We start from the raw sequence: 19,030 nt of genomic DNA on the forward strand, positions 1-19,030 counted from the left end.
AGCAAGTGAGCTCTGTTCTGTGAACACAGAAAAGTTCACATGCTTCCTTCATTCCATCCTGATGCAAGCTGTCTCTATAGTAACAGCATGGACACTGGAGATTGGCTGATTTGAGTCTTCATTGCTCCTGAGAGCTCTGACAGTATTTGTGCAAAGCTACAGGCTGTTTTTCATATGTACTGTATATATGTGTGTGTGCATGCCTGAGAACAGATGGAAGTAATCACTTCTTTTCTTGTCACTTCAAAAAGAATAAAATGTGGCCCTAGTGAAATCAGACAGCAATTTAAACCTTTACAGTATACTGGAAATTGAAGCCTTATATATAATCACAGAGAGGGAGAAAGAAGGGAAGAAGGAAAAAGAGAGAGAGGCTAAAAGAGGGCCAGTTGCAGGCATTGTATTCTTTAGGGTTATTTTTGAGTCTCTCGCTCTCTCCTGTGCTCTCTCAGGCTGAAGTGATGTGATGGATTGCATGAGATGCGTGCGTGATCTTTTAAGAAAATAGAAGGGCTTCATGCATGGGCTGCGGAGAAGAAACGTGTTTGTGTGATAGTGTGTTCCAGCATATGAATGACTGTAAGAGTCATTTATATTTGACTGATTCTGACTGCATCTTTTCAAGTGATATCATCCAGTGATAACATTATTCAAACGTAGAAAAAAATTAAACAATAGGTAATTTAAATTATAAAATTATTTTATACAGTTTATTATACCATTCTAATGACTTTATAACATTAATCAAATTATATATATTATTGTTATATTACTTATGTAAAATATAACACATTAACACATTTGAACAAATTTCAAACCATATAAACCATAAAACCACGAAACATTTTTTAATTTAATCATTTGATTTACATTTTCCAAATGTGTCTTGTTACATTTTTAAGGATATTTATTTTCACATATTTTAGTTTGTTTTCAAGGGTCCAAACAGTGCCCTTGGTGGTCAGTTATGAACTTCTACAGCTTCTCACAAGGCACCTCGTGAAGTTAGTTTGTAACAGGTTGACAAGCTCAGTGAACCATATCATTCAGTTTCACTGCTCCAAAATCTAAACACGTGCAATGATGCAAAACTCTTGCAAAGCCTGGAGTTCCTTTCTGAGCACGGTGAGGAACTGCGTCGGACGATTTGTCTCGAAATTATAGCAATTTGCAGAGCTTGTGATGTGAAAAAGCTTGATGAATTGAACCTGACATGTGGCTGGAGGAACAATGTCATACTTGTTGTCTGTCTGTATTGTCAAAGGGAGAATGTGTCTGAATCTCTTTGCAATTCACAGAGGCCCATGGTGACATGTGGTCAGACAGTTTTACAGACATTAGCCCAGATCTGTAGAAATCCACATCCACAAATTGGTAAATTAGGCTGCTTAGTGTGGCTTAGCACACCTCCTTTTAAAGTTTTAACACATACACACACACGTTTTCACTGACAGCCCTCACTCCATTGCTACTAATTAAGATTTCAGATTCAGATTTGGCTGTACTAGAGGAGCAGTGTGACTAAGACCTCAGGCGCAGCATGTGTGCATATTGAGTGGGACAAATATTGCCATATCTACAAAAAAAAACCCTCTGTTCAAGCAGATTCCAAAATATAAACATTTTCAAGAAGAGACGAGAAAGGATTCATGAAGAACAAGAATTTTGTTAATTGGGTTGATGGTTGAATTAATGAGAGAGATCAGGAGGTGGGTGAAAAAGAAAATGGGGCAAAAATGTGAAACGGAGGGATGTGAAAGTTCCTACAAGAGGAAAGAATATAGTGTGTAAATAATTCACAGGTTATTAAAATTCATGCGGCACATTTGCCTGAAACGGCAGAAAAAAAAAGATGTTGAATATTTGATTGTGTGTATAAATACAGTCCTAAATGGAATTTTGTGACGATGAGGGCTGTTTTTAGATTACACGCTTGGCTGTCCTTCCCTGATTGTTGAATTATGTTTAGAGAATGTGGTGTGCGGTGATTAGGAGGTGGTCTGATGCTTGATTGCTCAGAAATGAGTTCTCATGACGGAGTTCAATTAAATTGTTGTTAAACCAACCATAGTTCATTCAGATTTTCTTATTGTTTGCAATGTATTGCACAAGCATGTACAGATGCTGGAATTATTCATTGCCAGCAGAGAGCTTGGAAACAGTTCCAGTTTTGATTAAACACAAACCCAAGGTGCTGTTTATTGTTCCAGTATTGACTGACTAAGATGCTTGTGTCAAACTCTGTCTCTGGCTCAAGTTCAGAATGATGAATGGCTCTCATTGGATCTCAAGGTGAAGGCCCCTTAAAGAACCTGCAGGGAGAAGAAACACAAGGATTGCAGAGCCACTGTGCTTGTTGGAGTCAAATGTTAACTTTAAATATATGGATTTTAGATAAAAGTTTAAGGTTAAGGTGAAGACTCAGAGCAAAGGTTATATCGAAACACCTATGGAAAGCAAAAAGAGCATGGATTTTGATGAGATTTTTCTCTCACTACATCACCTCAACTGTAGCTGTGAGATTCACAGTCATACAGAAAATGGCACTCTCGTCAAATGTGCCTAGCTGTAGACCAAGTGACACTGAGTTTAGATAGCATCTTCCACTCATCTCGTGCAATAAAACATGTTTTCTCCCCTCCTTCCCTGCACTCTAGCACATCCAATGTTACATGGACTGTTTGTGCTCTGTTATTGAATTCCAGGAGCGTTTTCATTGTGTCAGCTCAGTCAGGAAGTATAGAAGACCATTTCATTCGACTACATCAGATCTCAGTGAGACATCATTCTGATGTCAGTGTGAGAGAATGAAAAACTGTAGTGTGTAGTATGATTTCCATAGATGGACAGAACAACAACATGGGTCAAATCTCTTTATTTAAAGGCCCCTTCTTACCTCAGTGGTTACCCACCTCTTCACTTTGTAAAACCTACAGTAGAAGTCTTTAGCCAGTCAGACTAGTCCAGTCTTAACCTGTAAAATTGCTGTTCCTTGAGCCTTTTCAGAGAAAATCATGGCACGCAGTTTATTTCACAGGAATGAAAATCAACCACAATAAAACGTTATTTTTTATGGCCCATCCACTCTGCCTGGCTGTACACACAAAGTCCATCCGCTCCACTTTGATAAACTCCCACTCTTGCATTATCATCTGCTCTGAATGGAGAACATTTCTAAGGTCAGCTTTTTTACTTCAGAATGAGCTTGAAGGGTATGTGCAGAAGCTGTGTTGAGCTAATAGTGTTTCCTCCAGACTGACCTTCCTCTTTAATGCTTGACCCGTCCTCTTATCACTGCTGCTTGTACACATCCCTTCATAGCAAGATGGTACAAGCTGCATTTGAATTGCATCGAGGAAATTCAGATGCCTAGAGCCTGTTTTTGTCTGTATTGTGCGATGATGTAGCCTATGATTTTTCACTGGGGCCTGTTCTGTACCAGTCACCCCCTGTTGGAGCAGTCGCACATGCCTTGGCACAGACACTGGCAGAAGCCATAGACCAGGCAGACTGTGAGACTGGACGGCACTAGACTCACGCACACAATCCCCAGAGTCACTCTCTGGATCACCAGCAAGTAAATGCCAAGCGGCAGTGAACCGAAATAGAAAAAGCCCAGCAGCCACACCAAGACTCGTGGCACGTGATTGCAGAACTTGGACAGTGCATCTTGGTCCAATGCACCGCTGTTAGATGCTACGGAGACTGAGTCCAGACTGTGGTCGCCATAGTAGTCAGAGCTGGCATTTTGGCTGGGCGAGCGCTGCTGGTCCCGTTGCACCTCCATGATGGTGATGACCAGGCAGTTGGAGGAGTCGTGGGATGGACTCTCATCGGAGGACAGGCTCTTGGGCGTCAGCACTACCTCCTTACTGTGGTCCGAACTCCAGGACTTGTCCCGCACTGCCAGACGGGAAATTATGTTTGAGTCGTCTGGCAACCCGGCCACTTCATACTCACTGACCTGTGTCTCGTGGCGGCAGAAAGGGCAGCCGATGGAGCTGGAGCCGTCCCCCATGTCCAGGATCTTATTGAGGCATCTGGCACACACGCGATGCAGGCAGTCCAGAATCTTGGGCTTGCGGCTGTGTGCATTGTAACGCTGGTAGCAGATTTTGCACTCCAACTCATCGTTGGTGGTGCTGTTAAGGCTGGTGTTAGTATTGGCGCTGGCATTAGCGGAGCTCTCCTCTGGTTCAGCCTGAGCACAGCTCATCGTGGCTTCATGCTCTGGGGAAACAAGAAAAGGATGTTAGCACAGAATACGACATCATGCACAGTTACAGTTTAATATTACAGGATAATATTACAGATTATTTTTTTTTTCTCAAGACGTAAGGGGTAAAAGTTAATTTATCTTTTGACAAGATTTCAGTAAATTTCATCTACTGTATTTATTCTATTTATTGAGTGCTTATGCTTTCTGTGAGATTTATTATTTATTGTATCTGAATAATTTTAAGGGTAATTGTTTGTCCCTGAAAAATAGTCTAATATCTGTTTATTCTCGATGCATAAATTTGCTTAGATTTGTACTATAACAAATGTTGTTAATATTTATAAATGAAAAAATAAAACTTTGGGGTTACTGTATAAACAATTTGGACAGAATGTTCCTAGTGGCATGTTGTTGCTGGTGTTTTTTATGTAATTATCTAATGTAATAATACCACAATTCATAATATATTTCTTTAAGTACAGTAATTAATTGAATCTTGTTCATAAAAATGAAAAAATCTTTATTCAATTCATTTTGTTCATTTTGTTCAAAGTTATTTAAAGTCTAACAGGTTATTTACAATACACATCGTGGTTTCTAAATATATATTTTGGGGGACAACCCTCAGATGTGGGGGGTCCTGTCCCCCCAACCCCCCTAGGATTTCAGCCTATGCCTACACAATCTTGATCATATTCCGAAATTAAGAAATCATTATAAGGCCGCCAAAGATAATTTACAGGGAACATTACCTTCTTTATTCTTTTGTTCATTTGTCAGATGACAGACACAATGAACGGATCGTTCATGAATGGCCTATCACTATTGACCAAGCAAATTGGTCTATTTATTTACCTTATTTATTGGATGATGCATCGTTATTTTGTAGATGCTAAACTTGTCTCTAAATTTGTTACAGTTTAGCAGTAAATGTCAGTCTGCCCCAGTCTCAGCTTGTGAAGTATCCCTCAGATTTGATAATAGTTTACTGGATTTTCTCATTATTTCTTGATTATTTTTTGTCAGGATAAAACATTTTATCCACCATTTATATCAAGCTGAAATATGCTGTTGTTAAGGAAGAATGACATTTATGACAACAGTAAACAAATCTATGGGTTTAGTCACTGTAGGTGATTACAGGAAGAGGTTCCTACAGTGTGCTATGCAATCATGCATTAGTGCATTTTTAGCGTGACTGTAATATACTAACACCAATGCTATTAAGTCTTCCTACTGTGCCACATGGGTGTTTTCAATGTCTCATTCAGTCTGCAAATCTCCAAAGGTCTAATTAGGCCGCTTTGTTAATCACTTTTTGTGAAATTAATTATGGAACGAAATGTGGGATCGACTTGGGATTGTCTTGGGGAGCCAACTGTTTTTGTTTCCTTAATGTCACCCAGCTGTTGTTATACAGAAGGAAGAAACGCCAATTGTTGCAGAAATGAAATAGTGGCCCTTTGGGCAAAGAGCATGCTTCTCCAGCATACAAATCTCTCTCTATTATTAATGAATACAATGCCCTTGCATAATTGTATTTCTGAGAGGAATTTGTTTTGCTTTGCTGGATAGAGAAAAAAAAAAGCCAGCAGAGAGGGTCTCAATAGAAGCCCAATAAAGAAACATGATTGCAGGCTGTTTAGGGTAAACCTGTATTGAATGTATTTGCAGAGCCTTTCCTAGATCGCAGATTAACAGACTCACTGTTTCCATTCCCTGTTCAAATAGTATCATCCAGTTTTCAGATGCATATCAGTGTAATAAAAAACAAAAGAAATACAACATTTGCTGGAAATGAGTGTGAATGAGAATGGCAAGCATTGATTGATGTAGAAATGGTAATGTACGGCAGTCCTTGTGACTCCAATGAGTATTGGGGCATGAAAGCTTTTCTTTTTCTCTCCCTCTCTGTTCTTCTTTCCCTCTTTCCCTTTTTCATGACACTAATGGCATATGGTATTTTAACATGCTTTTCAGAGGACAGATGTGCTCAGAGTTTTCTTACATCTTACATTTCAAATCTAATAAAAGAAGCTCATTTGTAGCTTAAATGGACAAAACCAATTTTGTCGTCGTAATTGTATCTCACAAAAAGCATTTGAAATGGGGACCTAATGAATGTCATGGATTATAAATTATAAATGTTACATAGGCCATTTTATATCACTCAGGAGAGGAGTATGTTGACGTGTACTTGGCACAGCAATCTTCCTGGAAAAATCTGTTAGTAGAAGGATGAGTTAGCACATAATTCATCTACAGTCGAGTGTTTTTCTATTATGGTTGGAATACTCTCTCAACAGACTCTGCAGTGACAAACATCTGAAAAGACATAAGCTAATATTTAATGGGTCTCTGTGCCACATAAATACTGCACTACTATGCAAAGTGAGCAAACACAGACACCGTTTTGAGAAATGTATTTAAATATTTCCTCGGATACATAAGCCTTAAACCTTTACAGAAGTTTTAACATTAACAGTGGACTCGGTTTATGATTTAGCCCATTGTTCTTTCACCTTCATAGAAACATTAATCCTACAGACCGTTTCTGAGCTGCTCTTGAGGTGAGATGATTTCATGTTCCCTTGTAATTATGTGAGACTGCTGTGAGCCTGACTGCAGGTTTCCTGTTCTTCCAAACTAACAGTGCAATCTAGTTAGTAAACAGGAACATGCAGCAGTCCAGACTGCAGAGTTCACAAATAAATAAAATGGCCTTTTGTAAGTCCCACTGGATATTAAAGCTTGTACTCACACAATGAAGCAGACCCAAGCGCTGCGGTTTTTTCAGCACACATAGGGAACACGGTTTAATTATTTTATTGCTGTGTGCTTGAGCTGCTTGAGTGATGTCACATATGCATATAATAATCAGCCAATTCCAACCTACTCTACAATTCAAGCGCTAGGGGTCAATCTATGACCAGGCAGTTGGAGGAGTCGTGAGACAATAATTTGACCAGGAACAGAGTAAAAACAGTTTTACTGTATAATATTATTCTTCTATTTAAATGTATTTTAAAATGTAATTTATATGATGCAAAGCTGAATTTTCAGGAGCCATTACGCCAGTAGAGTTATTGTTATCAATAATAAAAAATTGTTTTTCACAATTCTTTGATGTATAGGAAATTCAAAGGACAGCATTTCTGCTAACTGTAAAATTCAGTTTTAACAAGAAGAACATTTATCATGCTTACGGCTATTGAAAAGCCAGTTGTCTACTACAGGCTAAATGGAAGCCCTACCGTCACGTCTTAACCTGCTTGACATACTAAAACTCTTCCTTCTTACCAAATACTGTTGTGACGCATCCCGATCAATTTTTGGGTGAACCATGCCTTTAAGATAAAATAAAGCCACTCTCAAAAGAGTCACTCTCACACACTTCTAATTGCTTAAACACTTGGCATCTCTAGTAATCATACTCCAGGAGATGTGCAGTGTGTGAATCAAAGCTCATTATTGGAAAGATGTCAGGCAAAAGTTATTTACGTCACATACAGCAACACACACACTTCATTAAGTCGTTTTCAAGTGCAATCACTAGGACTTCTTAAATTTAGCCGCCTCATTCATCTTGCTTTCCAGAGACCTGAGATTCCAAAGTCAATTCAGTTATTTAGACCATTTTGTATATGTAAGATACAAGGTGCAGAGAGAGGGAGAGAAGACTGTGAGTGCTTATCTGTTTTAACAATAAAGGCAATGCTATTTAAAGCTCTGTTCAATCATTTATAGATGATGATTATGAATACCTTATGAATAGTGAGCTACAAAGGGAAGCTCACCGGATGCTGGGATCTGCTTTTAAGGCGCATGCAGATTTGTTCATATTTCATTACTCAGGGCTGTGGTTTGAAATCCTTCATCACCAATCCTTTATTTCTGAAGCCAGACTCACAAAAATTGTCATACTGTGCAAGAATGATTCAAACTAAAGTTTTGTATTAGGCTATATTAGAAGCTAAGTTGACTCTGAATATCTTGAGCTGCATTATTATGTATTGAATGTGATTATTTACCTCATTAGGTTGGACAGCAAATCTTATAAAGAGACAGTAATGTCTATGTAAACATAATTTTAGGGTAGTGATCCAGAGCACAGGAAATAACAGTCTGCTTCTTTTCAGTCACTTATAGAAAAGTGGGACAAATTAAGAAATACCTCAGTGACACATTCAGTGCTCTCTTTCATTCAAGCTATTGATGCAACTCTTTATTGATCTGTGAAAGTGATTACTGAGTTTACATGGTCTCTTCTCATAATCATGTGTCAGTTTTACAGATGTTTTAACTGTGTATCAGCCTCAGGCTGCACATACACTCTTGTGCTATATGTTCAGCTTGAACACAACATTGAGAAATTGTTTCTCGCTTGCACGGTCCAATTTTTGCTACTTACTGTCATCTAAAAGAGCATGAGACTGAATTCATTTTGCAACAAGTTCTGCACAATTATAGGAAATCTAAAATGCTTTGTATGGCATTAACATGTTTTTCTGTGTGGAAAGATTACAAGGGAATGAAGGAATGGAGATGAAGATAGAGTGAACCGAGCATTTCAGAAGACAGTGGAAGTGTATTTTGTTGGGCCTTTTTCAAAAGCAGATTGCAGGTCTGTGCTGCTAATCTATTCTGCCAGTTAAAAATAATTGGATCCACTCAGTATGTCAGGCAATTTGATTAGGACCATGCCATTACTCCTGTACTCTGAGAATGAGACAATGAAATGTATTTGACACAATCTTCATATGCACACAGGTAAACATTTGTTCCTGCATTTGTTTAGCTTCTGTCAAGAGGTTAAAGGTTTTTTTGTGCCTTAGGATGAATGCATGTTATGTGGATTACATATATGCAAGTGTATGTGTATGCGTATGTGTATTTTTATGTATATATGTTTTATTGTTGTTTAATACATAGTTAAGGACAATAATTAGATTGTATTTGTGCCACCTCTGAAAAGAGGTGGAAGATTTCATCATTTGGCAGTGGAATTCCTTTTTTTTTCCTGTCCAAATGTTTATGTAAAAGTGCAAAATAAATCATAGGTAGAACTGTTAACTAACTGAAAAATTACAATTAATCAGAATCATGAAATACTTTACAATTCCCATCACTACTCAAGAAACATAAAAAGTAGGTAGAATGTATTTCCTGAAGGTTTAAAGCTATCCTTTGCTTCCTAAATAATGTGTGATCCCTGCAGATTTCAGTTGCATTAACCGTGTGTTCTCTTACTGTGTGTGTGTTTTTAGCATCTTATCAGCCCGTTAAGCTATATTTCTGTCTGTCAGTTATACATGTGTTATATCAGCCTTTCAGAGAGCAGATGCACCTGGGGTTTGGTGCTTTTGTTAAGGTATGTATTAAAGACATTTTGAATCTATCAAGGGTTTTAGTATATTAAAGATTACTCACTAACACCTTTAGGATTGGTATTATCTAGAAGATTGAAACTCAATCTGTCTGAGATTATTCATTCAGGTCTATATTTCTGTAATCTTCCAACGGTACCTAAAACATACCAGGTCTCCATGATCTAATAGACAACTTTAGTGACAGGTGTAGGTGTAGAAGTCTTCATCCTCCTGACTCAAATAGGGCAGGCAGAGTGAAGATGCCATAGATCATGTATCCACTTTGTTTGTACGTAACAAGTCCCTAAGGGAAGTAGCTGCTGTGTAATGTGTGTGTGTGTGTTGTTTGTAGCAGCCCTAACTCAAAAGTCCCTAAGCAGGGCCCTTAGCTTCAAAGATGCTTTGTAACCAGCATTTGAGGAAAGAAGTTCTGTAGGTTTGGTGCGGAAGGGGAATAGATCGAGAGAACGAGTGAAATTTATTTATTTAGATTTTCCACTGAAATTAGGGTCATTTGCAGTTCACAGCTGAGCTGAAGAGTAGCACACCAGAAAGAAGCTAATAAGAGCTGCGTAGAACCAAATCCACATTTTTGATTCCCAGACCATAGGACATATTATAAATGCTTCTACCATGTTCATCACTCTTTTGCTATTATCTTTTCAACTTTCATTTAGAAAAAAACATCATCTCAGACTGTCTTGACCTCCTACCACATGTCAGGGACCTCAGTCGCAGCAGCCTTCACATTAGGGATGTCATCTCACACATCTGATGCTGATCTACACTACTTACAACACATTTTAATTTACTGCATTGGCTTTCATGCTCATTATGATTAATCGCCACATGTCAAGTACTGAACGGTGTTTGCATCCATTTAGAGTTTGGGGTTAGTGTTTTTTCTTTCTTTTTTTTAAGTGATAGAAATATTTTATAAGATTCTAAATGTACACTATACACTATTTCAAATAAATGCTGTTCTTTTGGACTTTCTATTCCTCAAAGAGTGTAGCTAGAAAATTGTATCACAAAAATATTAAGCAGCACAATTGCTTTATGCAAATAATAATAAGAAAATATAGCTACAAGCAACGATTACTGGAGTTCAAGCAGGCATTTAAGCACAAATTGAGTTAACAAAAGAAATTGAGTTAACGTAGATGTAACTACCTAAATCAATGATTTAAAAAAGGCATTTTTTGGCAAATCCAGATAATTTACCACAGAAATATGATGATTTTTAAGATTTATGAAAGTTATAGTGCCACCTTTGGTTTCATGAAGTTTTGAGGTTTCATTTAGGAAGTAACCTTTTTAAATTATCTTTAATATTTCATCAGCAATGTTATTGACAGCAGTGGTCCTAGATACAAAGTTGTTCAGATTGAGAGGATCTATCATATGATATGAAGATCTTGTTCATGTGTGAATGTATGACTTTTATTTTACAATTCAAGTTAATTTTCTATAGAAATATTGTGTTTTTGAGGCCTTTTTAACTGTTATAGTGCGACCTATGGTCTGATCTCCATTCAACTTTTTTCATGCTTATTATGAGTCCTCTGAAACGTTTTCACCAAGTTTCGTAAATTTTTGAGTTTTTGTTTAGGTTTTATAGGGTTTGGGTATTTATTTATTTATTTATTTTTTTGTGATAATTATTGATCTAGAGAGTCCAGAGAATATTACTGCGGTGGCTTGATCGAGAGAAAAACCTAGGACTAGTTTGCAAAAGTAGGTTTTTTTACATACAGTATTTGTGAATATTTATTGATTGACAGCATTAGTTCCAGAAGTTGTTATAGAATGAGGAGATCTATCATATGATATGAAGATCTAGGGTTTGTGTAAATACAGTACAGACCAAAAGTTTGGACACACCTTCTCATTCAAAGAGTTTTCTTTATTTTCATGACTATGAAAATTTTAGATTTTCACTGAAGGCATCAAAACTATGAATGAACACATGTGGAATTATATATGGAATTATATACATAACAAAAAAAGTGTGAAACAACTGAAAATATGTCTTATTCTAGGTTCTTCAAAGTAGCCACCTTTTGCTTTGATTACTGCTTTGCACACTCTTGGCATTCTCTTGATGAGCTTCAAGAGGTAGTCACCTGAAATGGTCTTCCAACAGTCTTGAAGGAGTTCCCCGAGAGATGCTTAGCACTTGTTGGCCCTTTTGCCTTCTGTCTGCGGTCCAGCTCACCTCTAAACCATCTCAATTGGGTTCAGGTCCAGTGACTGTGGAGGCCAGGTCATCTGGCGCAGCACCCCATCACTCTCCTTCTTGGTCAAATAGCCCTCGATGCCTTCAGTGTGACTCTACAATTTTCATAGTCATTAAAATAATGAAAACTCTTTGAATGAGAAGGTGTGTCCAAACTTTTGGTCTGTACTGTATATGAACATTTACATGCTTGATAACCCTTAATAAGAAATGTTTTTTTGTGCACCACATTAGCATATTAGAATGATTTCTGAAGCATCATGTGACACTAAGGATTGGAGTAATTCAGCTTCTTTGCCTTTTAAGAAATGAATTACATTTAAAAATATATTAAAATAGAAAACAGTATTTTAAATGATAATATTTCACAACATTGTTTACTGTTTTTTTATTTTCTAAAATATATATTGGGTATTTTATTTTTAATAACAACACAATGGTAAAACACTTTCTGTTTGTTGTGTATAAAAGTCCATTAAATATCATGTTGTCTGGCTGTGAATGGAAGAGTGCAAGGAAATTCTATCAAAATTAGTAGATGTGCTGAATGTCATGTTTCAGTTTTGGACTGACGGGTGGCATTCAGGTGGAAAGCAGCAGTGAGACTGCAGTGAACATGAGCCTTAATGAAAACTTTTCCAACATCAGGAGTCTCCAGGCAACCACCATGGTTACGATGGAGTAGTTCATTGAGTCATACTACACCGACATCTCTAGCTTTTTTGTCCATACTAACATGAACAAGCCTTAGTAAAGAGGTTTAACTCACAACTTCAACACTTGTCTTCTTCATTAAAACCACTAGTTTAGAAGTCTAAACAGTTTTGTCAATTAGAAATGATTACTGCCTTTACTTAAAAGATCTGAAATATCAGTTGTGAAACTTAAGTAAGCTGTAAAAGCAGCCCAGAAGCTTAGTCATCTGAAAAGAAACTACAAACCAAAGTCTTAATTTTATCATTACATCATTTTCAGAACTACACAGATAAAGGAGACATTCATTCTAGAGAGAGTTAAGGAGACAGAGAGCAAATGATTGCAACAGGACACTGACATGCTCTTTAAAAATAACTATTTAAAATACACAACACATTGGAAAATGTGACTCCAAGAGAACTCCCTTCAAGCCAGTCATGATGAAACTAGTGCACCTGCTAATTATGATAATTACAGTAATCTGCAGGGGGCACAAAAATATGGCCTTTGAGGTCATTTTCTCCTTAAGAATAAAAAAAGATCCTCTTAAATCTGGCCCCTGGTTCAATTACAGTTGACTGGGAAAACTTCCCAAAGGATTCCCTACATTGTTTAGCCTCATTCTGACCACTGCCTAAAATAATCTGGTCTTGAGTAGGGCCTTTTCATTTTGCCAACATTAGTCTTGGCATAAAATGCCATATGAGCTAATAAGAAAAAGTTTTGTATGGAAAAGCTTCATTACAGACAGCAGAGTGCAAAAGAGAATACAAAACTCTCTAAAGCCAGAAAATCTTAAAAACAGAATTGAAATATCCAAACTGCAAATGGATGATGCTGCTAACAGCTCCAATTGACAGATTTACCCGGATGGTAAGAATTTCATGGCTAAATCAGTATAGCAACACCTGTTATCACAAGCTCAATTTAATAGATCACAATGATATAAATAAAAAATGATATCACAAACTGAAATCACATTAGCAGATCCCCCAATGCAGTCCACCACGTCACTAAAATCACTCTGTGTTGCCACATTTATTTGCGATTATTGTTTACAGTTCTCCTTAATGGGTTTGTGGTTTGTCTTATGGCTGTTCAGATATTCTTTGAAATGATCAAGACAACTCTAATTTCTCACTGAGGTTTTGGAAGAAGAGAAATTGACCAGAGATCCAGAGAGAGTCCGAATTGCTGTAATTGAATGCTCTCACACACATGCACTGAAAGAGCTGTTGACTGCGGCATGTTTGTGTGGAGTGTTATTGATCGATGTGTGAGGGAAAGCTTGGACCTATGTGTTCTTAAACCCCACAGAAGACAGTCAAACCTCTTTCTCTTCCAAACACACACACACACACACACACATAATCTCTCTCTCCACACATGCTAATTCTCAGCTTGAAGCAGATATGAAAACACAGGGGGGTCCGTTGAAGACATTATCATTGCTAATCAGTGCTCTAAACGTTTCGAAATGTTTTTACATTGACGCACATGTGGAAATGTTCTTCCTGGTTATTATTAGATGATCATTTGTGGATTCCTCCCTCTGGGTTTTGATCTCTGAAGGAAATCACATTTGTGCCTAACATCAGTTACCAAGGAGCACAATTCTCAGCATCCACTTATCTGTCGCTCTATTTCCCATTTATTACCCTTTCTATCCATTTTTTTCCTCTCCTTGTTTTTCTTTGCGCTTAATTTCTTCTCAGAGGTCCGTCTCATATCCTGTGTCATATATTTATGATGAGGCATTTATGTACTGAGCAGATCTGACTACCCAGGTTTACTCATGCGGCTGTAATTGTCTTAATGCCCTCTGCTATATGAAGATGAGTTGCATCAACAGGCTGCCTCTCCCTGGAAACCAGAGGAGCTGCGCAAATGTGTATGTTTGTTTATCTAAATGGCTCACATCTGTTTTAGCAGCAGACAAGCCAACATCTGTTCCTCTCCATAACGCATCTGCCCTGAGTCTGCGGTACAGCAGATCACTGCAGATCTCTGCTTCATTCACCTACATTAACTGTTTCCTTTCTCCTGTTTTTTTCTTTATTGTGTGTGTGTGTGGGTACACACAGGTACATTTTTCATCCACAAGGTTGGAAAAGCTTGGGTAAAATATTTCCTCCTAAAGGTTTTACGATCATAAGTATTAAACTGTAAATTCACACCTTCTTCATTGCTTCAGTATCCTTCCCTTTCCTCTGCGCTCTTCTCTGTCTAGGTTATAATAGTTTCAGTCACTTTTCCTGCATGGGTTAGACTTGATCTAATCCAGACAGACAGATGAACAGGTCTCCACACATAATGGCTCTATTTTTTCTTTTTTTAGTCTTACCGTGCTGTGTAGTGTCTTTCTCTGGCTCCTCCAGGGTTGTTTGAGTTATTTTGCTTTCCTTTGATTCTGTTTTTTTTAGTTTAAGTGATACTCCCACTGTTCTTCAGTGCTCTCCAGCGCAACTGTTTTCATATCTATCTCCTGGCTGCTCTAGGTGTACAAGCAGCAGGCGTCAGCAAGTGTATGCGCTCTGGGTCGGCGTCTGCACGAGCAGGAGGAGGACTTTGCGGGGAAAGCGACGAATTATCAACGAGAGATCCGGCACCTGCAGAGCCAACTCAGAGACAGACAGGAACAACTGCACGGAGCTCTGCAGCAGAAGAGGTGAACCAAGCACACACACCAAGCACTCTCTCTCCCCCTCTTGCTTTGTGTGAATAAAGGGATGCAGCAGAAGAGGTGAGAGCAGTAGTGGAGCAGCTGTCACAGAGGCACAGACCAATAAAAGACAGTCGAGAGAGAGAGAGGGAGAGAGAGAGAGAGAGAGAGAGAGAGAGAGAGAGGGGAGGGGCTCTAGACAAGCTGGCACAGCTGCAGAATCATCTGTCTAAATGTTTCATGTACTCTCATAATTACATTCACTTTTCTTTCATTTGCTACTTTCTCTGTCTTATGGCCCTGTGTACCTGTTCATTCTGGCAGCAATCCTAAAAAAAAATTACAAATTCAGAAACTTGAAATCTTTGCTGGACTCCCTCATGCAAAAAATGTTTGATATTTTTAACAATATTTTTGGTAACATTTTACAGTAAGGTTAAATGTACTGCTTGAACTATAATTTTACATTATATATTTATATATATTTTTTTAAAACATGAGTACATTTTTAAGATTTGAAGTTTTTAATTTAATATAGTTTAAGGTATAGTTCACCCAAAAATGAAAAGTCTGTTATCAATTTAAGCACCCTCATCTCTTTCCAAACTCATAAGACCTTCCATCATCTTCGGTACAAAAGTTATTTCTGATGAAATCTGAGAGCTTTCTGACCCTGACAGAAGCACAATTATCATGTTCAAGGCCCAGAAAGGTAGTAAGGACATCTTTAAAATAGTCCAAGTTTCATCAGTGGTTCAAACATAATTTTATAAGAATAGTAAATACTAAAATAACAATATTGAACCATTCTTCTCCTCTGCAGCACCCTAGCAGCATTTTGGAGAATGTTACGATGCGTACGCTTGCTTTGATCTGCACGAAAACAATACGTGCACATAATACTGCTGATGTACAATGCACCCGTGCTGCTCCTTGTGTAAGTTTAGAGGAAAGCCACGCGTATGTGACGTGATGTCAAAATGGCACTAGGGCTGGCACGGAGGAGAAGAACTGTTTAATAAAGTCATTATTTAGTTTTTTGCAAAAGTTAGTTGAACCATTGATGTCACATGAACTGTTTTGTTGATGTTCTCTGTACGTATCTGGACCTTGAACATAGAAGGACCCTTGCTGTCTATGCAGTGCCAGAAAGCTCACGGATTTCATTAAAAATATCTTATTTTATGTACAGAAGATGAACAAAAGGTCTTACATGTTTGGAACGACATGAGGGTGAGTAATTATTGACAGAATTTTAATTTTTTAAGGGGAACTATCCCTTTAATATATTATGCACAAACATACATTATCCTAGATTTATTATCTTTGATCAAATCACATTTCTCAAATGTTTTTATTGGGTTTTATGGTTATATATATATATATATATATATATATATATATATATATATATATATATATATATATATATAGGAGTAGAGCCTTTTCTTTTGCTTTCTAAAAAGCACAAAGGTGTTTCTGTATTTGTGTGCAGATGCCACGGGCAGCCTTGGAGCAGAAGAGGAAAAACTAGTTAAAAGGAAAGATGGGTTTTACATTTCCTTACTCTGCCTTGAAAAACGTCCTTTGCACTTTTTTAAATTATAACCACTTCCTCAAGGCTGACAAGAACCAATAGCCTTTGCAAGGTTGTTATGGCAATGTGTATGTCAGAGTAGAGCTGTTGTGCTTATTACTGTGTTATTAGTCATATGTCAAACAAATTGTGTGTGTGTGTGTGTGTGGAACACTAATAACAAAGAATGTATTGTATGTTAATACTGTATGTGCAACACGTAACTGCATACAGCGCTCACATATCAATAGTCAGTACTAGACAGGACAGAGACAAGTCAGACAGTCAAGGCAGGATAGAGTGTCCACTGTCCAGCTAAGGACAGACACGCATTGATAGACTCAGATCTGCTCCGCTGTCTGGACCACTCACTTCATCCTCACAATCTATGACACACACTATTCTTGTTCAGAATTTGAGCCATGTCCAACTCAGCCCAGCTCCACTTCTTGCAGTATACTTGCTCACCCAGTAAACACTTACGGTCTCTCTCTCACTCATTCACTCACTCACTCACTCTCTCAACACTACATCAAAGCTCATTTTGAAGTCAGTTCCCTACCCAAGCCTGAGTGTAAGTGAGGTTTTTTAATGTCATCTTTGATACGTCAGTAAATGCTTCTTCTTCAGAAGAGTTTGTTTTTATGTGGTGTGTATGTGTGTGTGTGTGTGAGATTACTTGTGAACAATGTGAAAGGAAATGACAACGACAAATGTTGATATTCACTATGCATTCTTTTACTATGCAGCTGTTCAAACCATCTGCTTCAACCACTTGTTTTTTTTGTTTTTTTGTTTTTCACATTTTATTTTAACACCAAACTCAATGACTGGAGGGACTATTGTTCAGGAAGAGATGTCACATTATTTGACTGAAAAACCCATGGTGATTCACCAAATGATCTTATCTGTAGATGGAGGAGTATGTTGCTGCTGTCTCTCACTGGTTCTCTGTTTTCCTCTGTGTCTTTGTGGGAGTTTGTGGTGAAATGTTTTCCGGTCTAGTGCTGTGTTTGTTTGTAACCCAGTGTGTTGAATTTTTAAACGCTGTGATGTTCAAAGGTGTAATGAACAGTCATTTAACTCTCATTATTCTCTTATTTCCTGCTTCACCCCCCTTCATTTGTGAATGATTGATAACAATATCATCACCTGGGCCCTTTTCAATACAAAAATTGGCAGATTTATTAAAACATTTATGTGCCATGTTCATGAGTTTCCTTGGTGCAGTGCCTATTAAAATGGGGGGGGGGCACAAATAAAAAAACAACAACCTTTCAAGTGTTTGAGATTGGTAAAGCTTTTTTTGATGAAAAACACAATAAAAACAATATTATAAAATATTATTACAAAATAATTGTTCTAAATATATTTGAAAAAGTTTATAATTCTTTGTGATGGCAAAGCTGAATTGATGTTAATTCAGTGTCACATGATCTTTAAGAAATCATTTTAATATGCTGATTTGTGGCTTAAGAAACATTATAATTATCAATTTTGAGAACAGTGCTGCTTAAAATTTTAATGGAAACCATGATTTGTTTTTTAGGATTCAATTAATAGAAATAGTAAACAAACAGGATTTGTTGTAACATTATACTTTGATCAATTTAACGTATTCTTGCTGAATCAAAGTATCTTTTTTTTTTCAAACTAAAACTTATTGATCCTAAACCTTTTAAATTTGTAGGCTTAAGTGTTCATGTCATTTTTTATTCAGACATTTTGACAAAAATGTGATCTTTAGTGTTGAGCAGAAGAAAGAAAGCCACAGAAGTTTTTTCAGGTGGACTGTCTCTTTATTTCTTTGATTATTTCACTCAGACTGTGGGGTGGTTTGCAGTGCTGTGTGGGGGTGAGTGAGAGAGCAAAAGTTTAAAGTGTGGGCCAAGGATACTGTGCATGTGGATGTGGAGAGATCTGATCTGGCTAATCTTTACTGCTCATATTGCTTCTGCAGGCCGCTGAAACATTAGCTCCCAATCATATAGAGATTAGTGTGTGTGCTTTGAGATATATGTGTGAGAAAGACAGATAAAAAGCTTGGTTACATACTGAAATGTCACCTGGCTGTGAGAGTGAGAACAGAAGGGACGAAGAGAGAATGAAAAGGCAAAAGAAAGGAAAGATTAATGGACATATCTAAATTACACATGCCCACCTTGTCAAATCATATGGTCTTCTCACTTGTTTTATTATGGGCATGTCATTTATTGTATGGTAATTGATTCCTCCTCATCCCAGCAGTGTTGAGTGAAAGCTGTGTGTG

General features: G+C 37.5%; 2 protein-coding genes across 2 annotated transcripts in view; one reads left to right on the forward strand and one right to left on the reverse strand.

Moving 5' to 3' along the window:
- cep89 (centrosomal protein 89) overlaps positions 1–19,030 on the forward strand; it is a 64,379-nt gene that overhangs the window by 38,381 nt on the left and 6,968 nt on the right. The window contains 1 exon segment of the mRNA XM_052562153.1: positions 15,022–15,191. Within this exon segment, the coding sequence (XP_052418113.1) occupies positions 15,022–15,191 (170 nt within the window).
- Positions 2,884–15,033, reverse strand: zgc:165481 (uncharacterized protein LOC100073327 homolog). Its single transcript, XM_052562154.1, has 2 exons — positions 14,868–15,033; positions 2,884–4,230 (listed from the first exon to the last, which is right to left on the reverse strand). The coding sequence occupies exon 2, from the start codon at positions 4,214–4,216 to the stop codon at positions 3,443–3,445; it is 774 nt and encodes a 257-aa protein (XP_052418114.1). The 5' UTR covers positions 4,217–4,230; positions 14,868–15,033; the 3' UTR covers positions 2,884–3,442.

The sequence above is a fragment of the Carassius gibelio genome, chromosome B7, assembly GCF_023724105.1.
Source record: "Carassius gibelio isolate Cgi1373 ecotype wild population from Czech Republic chromosome B7, carGib1.2-hapl.c, whole genome shotgun sequence".
Taxonomy (NCBI): Eukaryota; Metazoa; Chordata; class Actinopteri; order Cypriniformes; family Cyprinidae; genus Carassius; species Carassius gibelio.

What these genes read in the sequence shown, in the direction of transcription:
- zgc:165481 (XM_052562154.1), bottom strand. Translation starts at nt 4,216, where the DNA reads ATGAGCTGTGCTCAGGCTGAACCAGAGGAGAGCTCCGCTAATGCCAGC.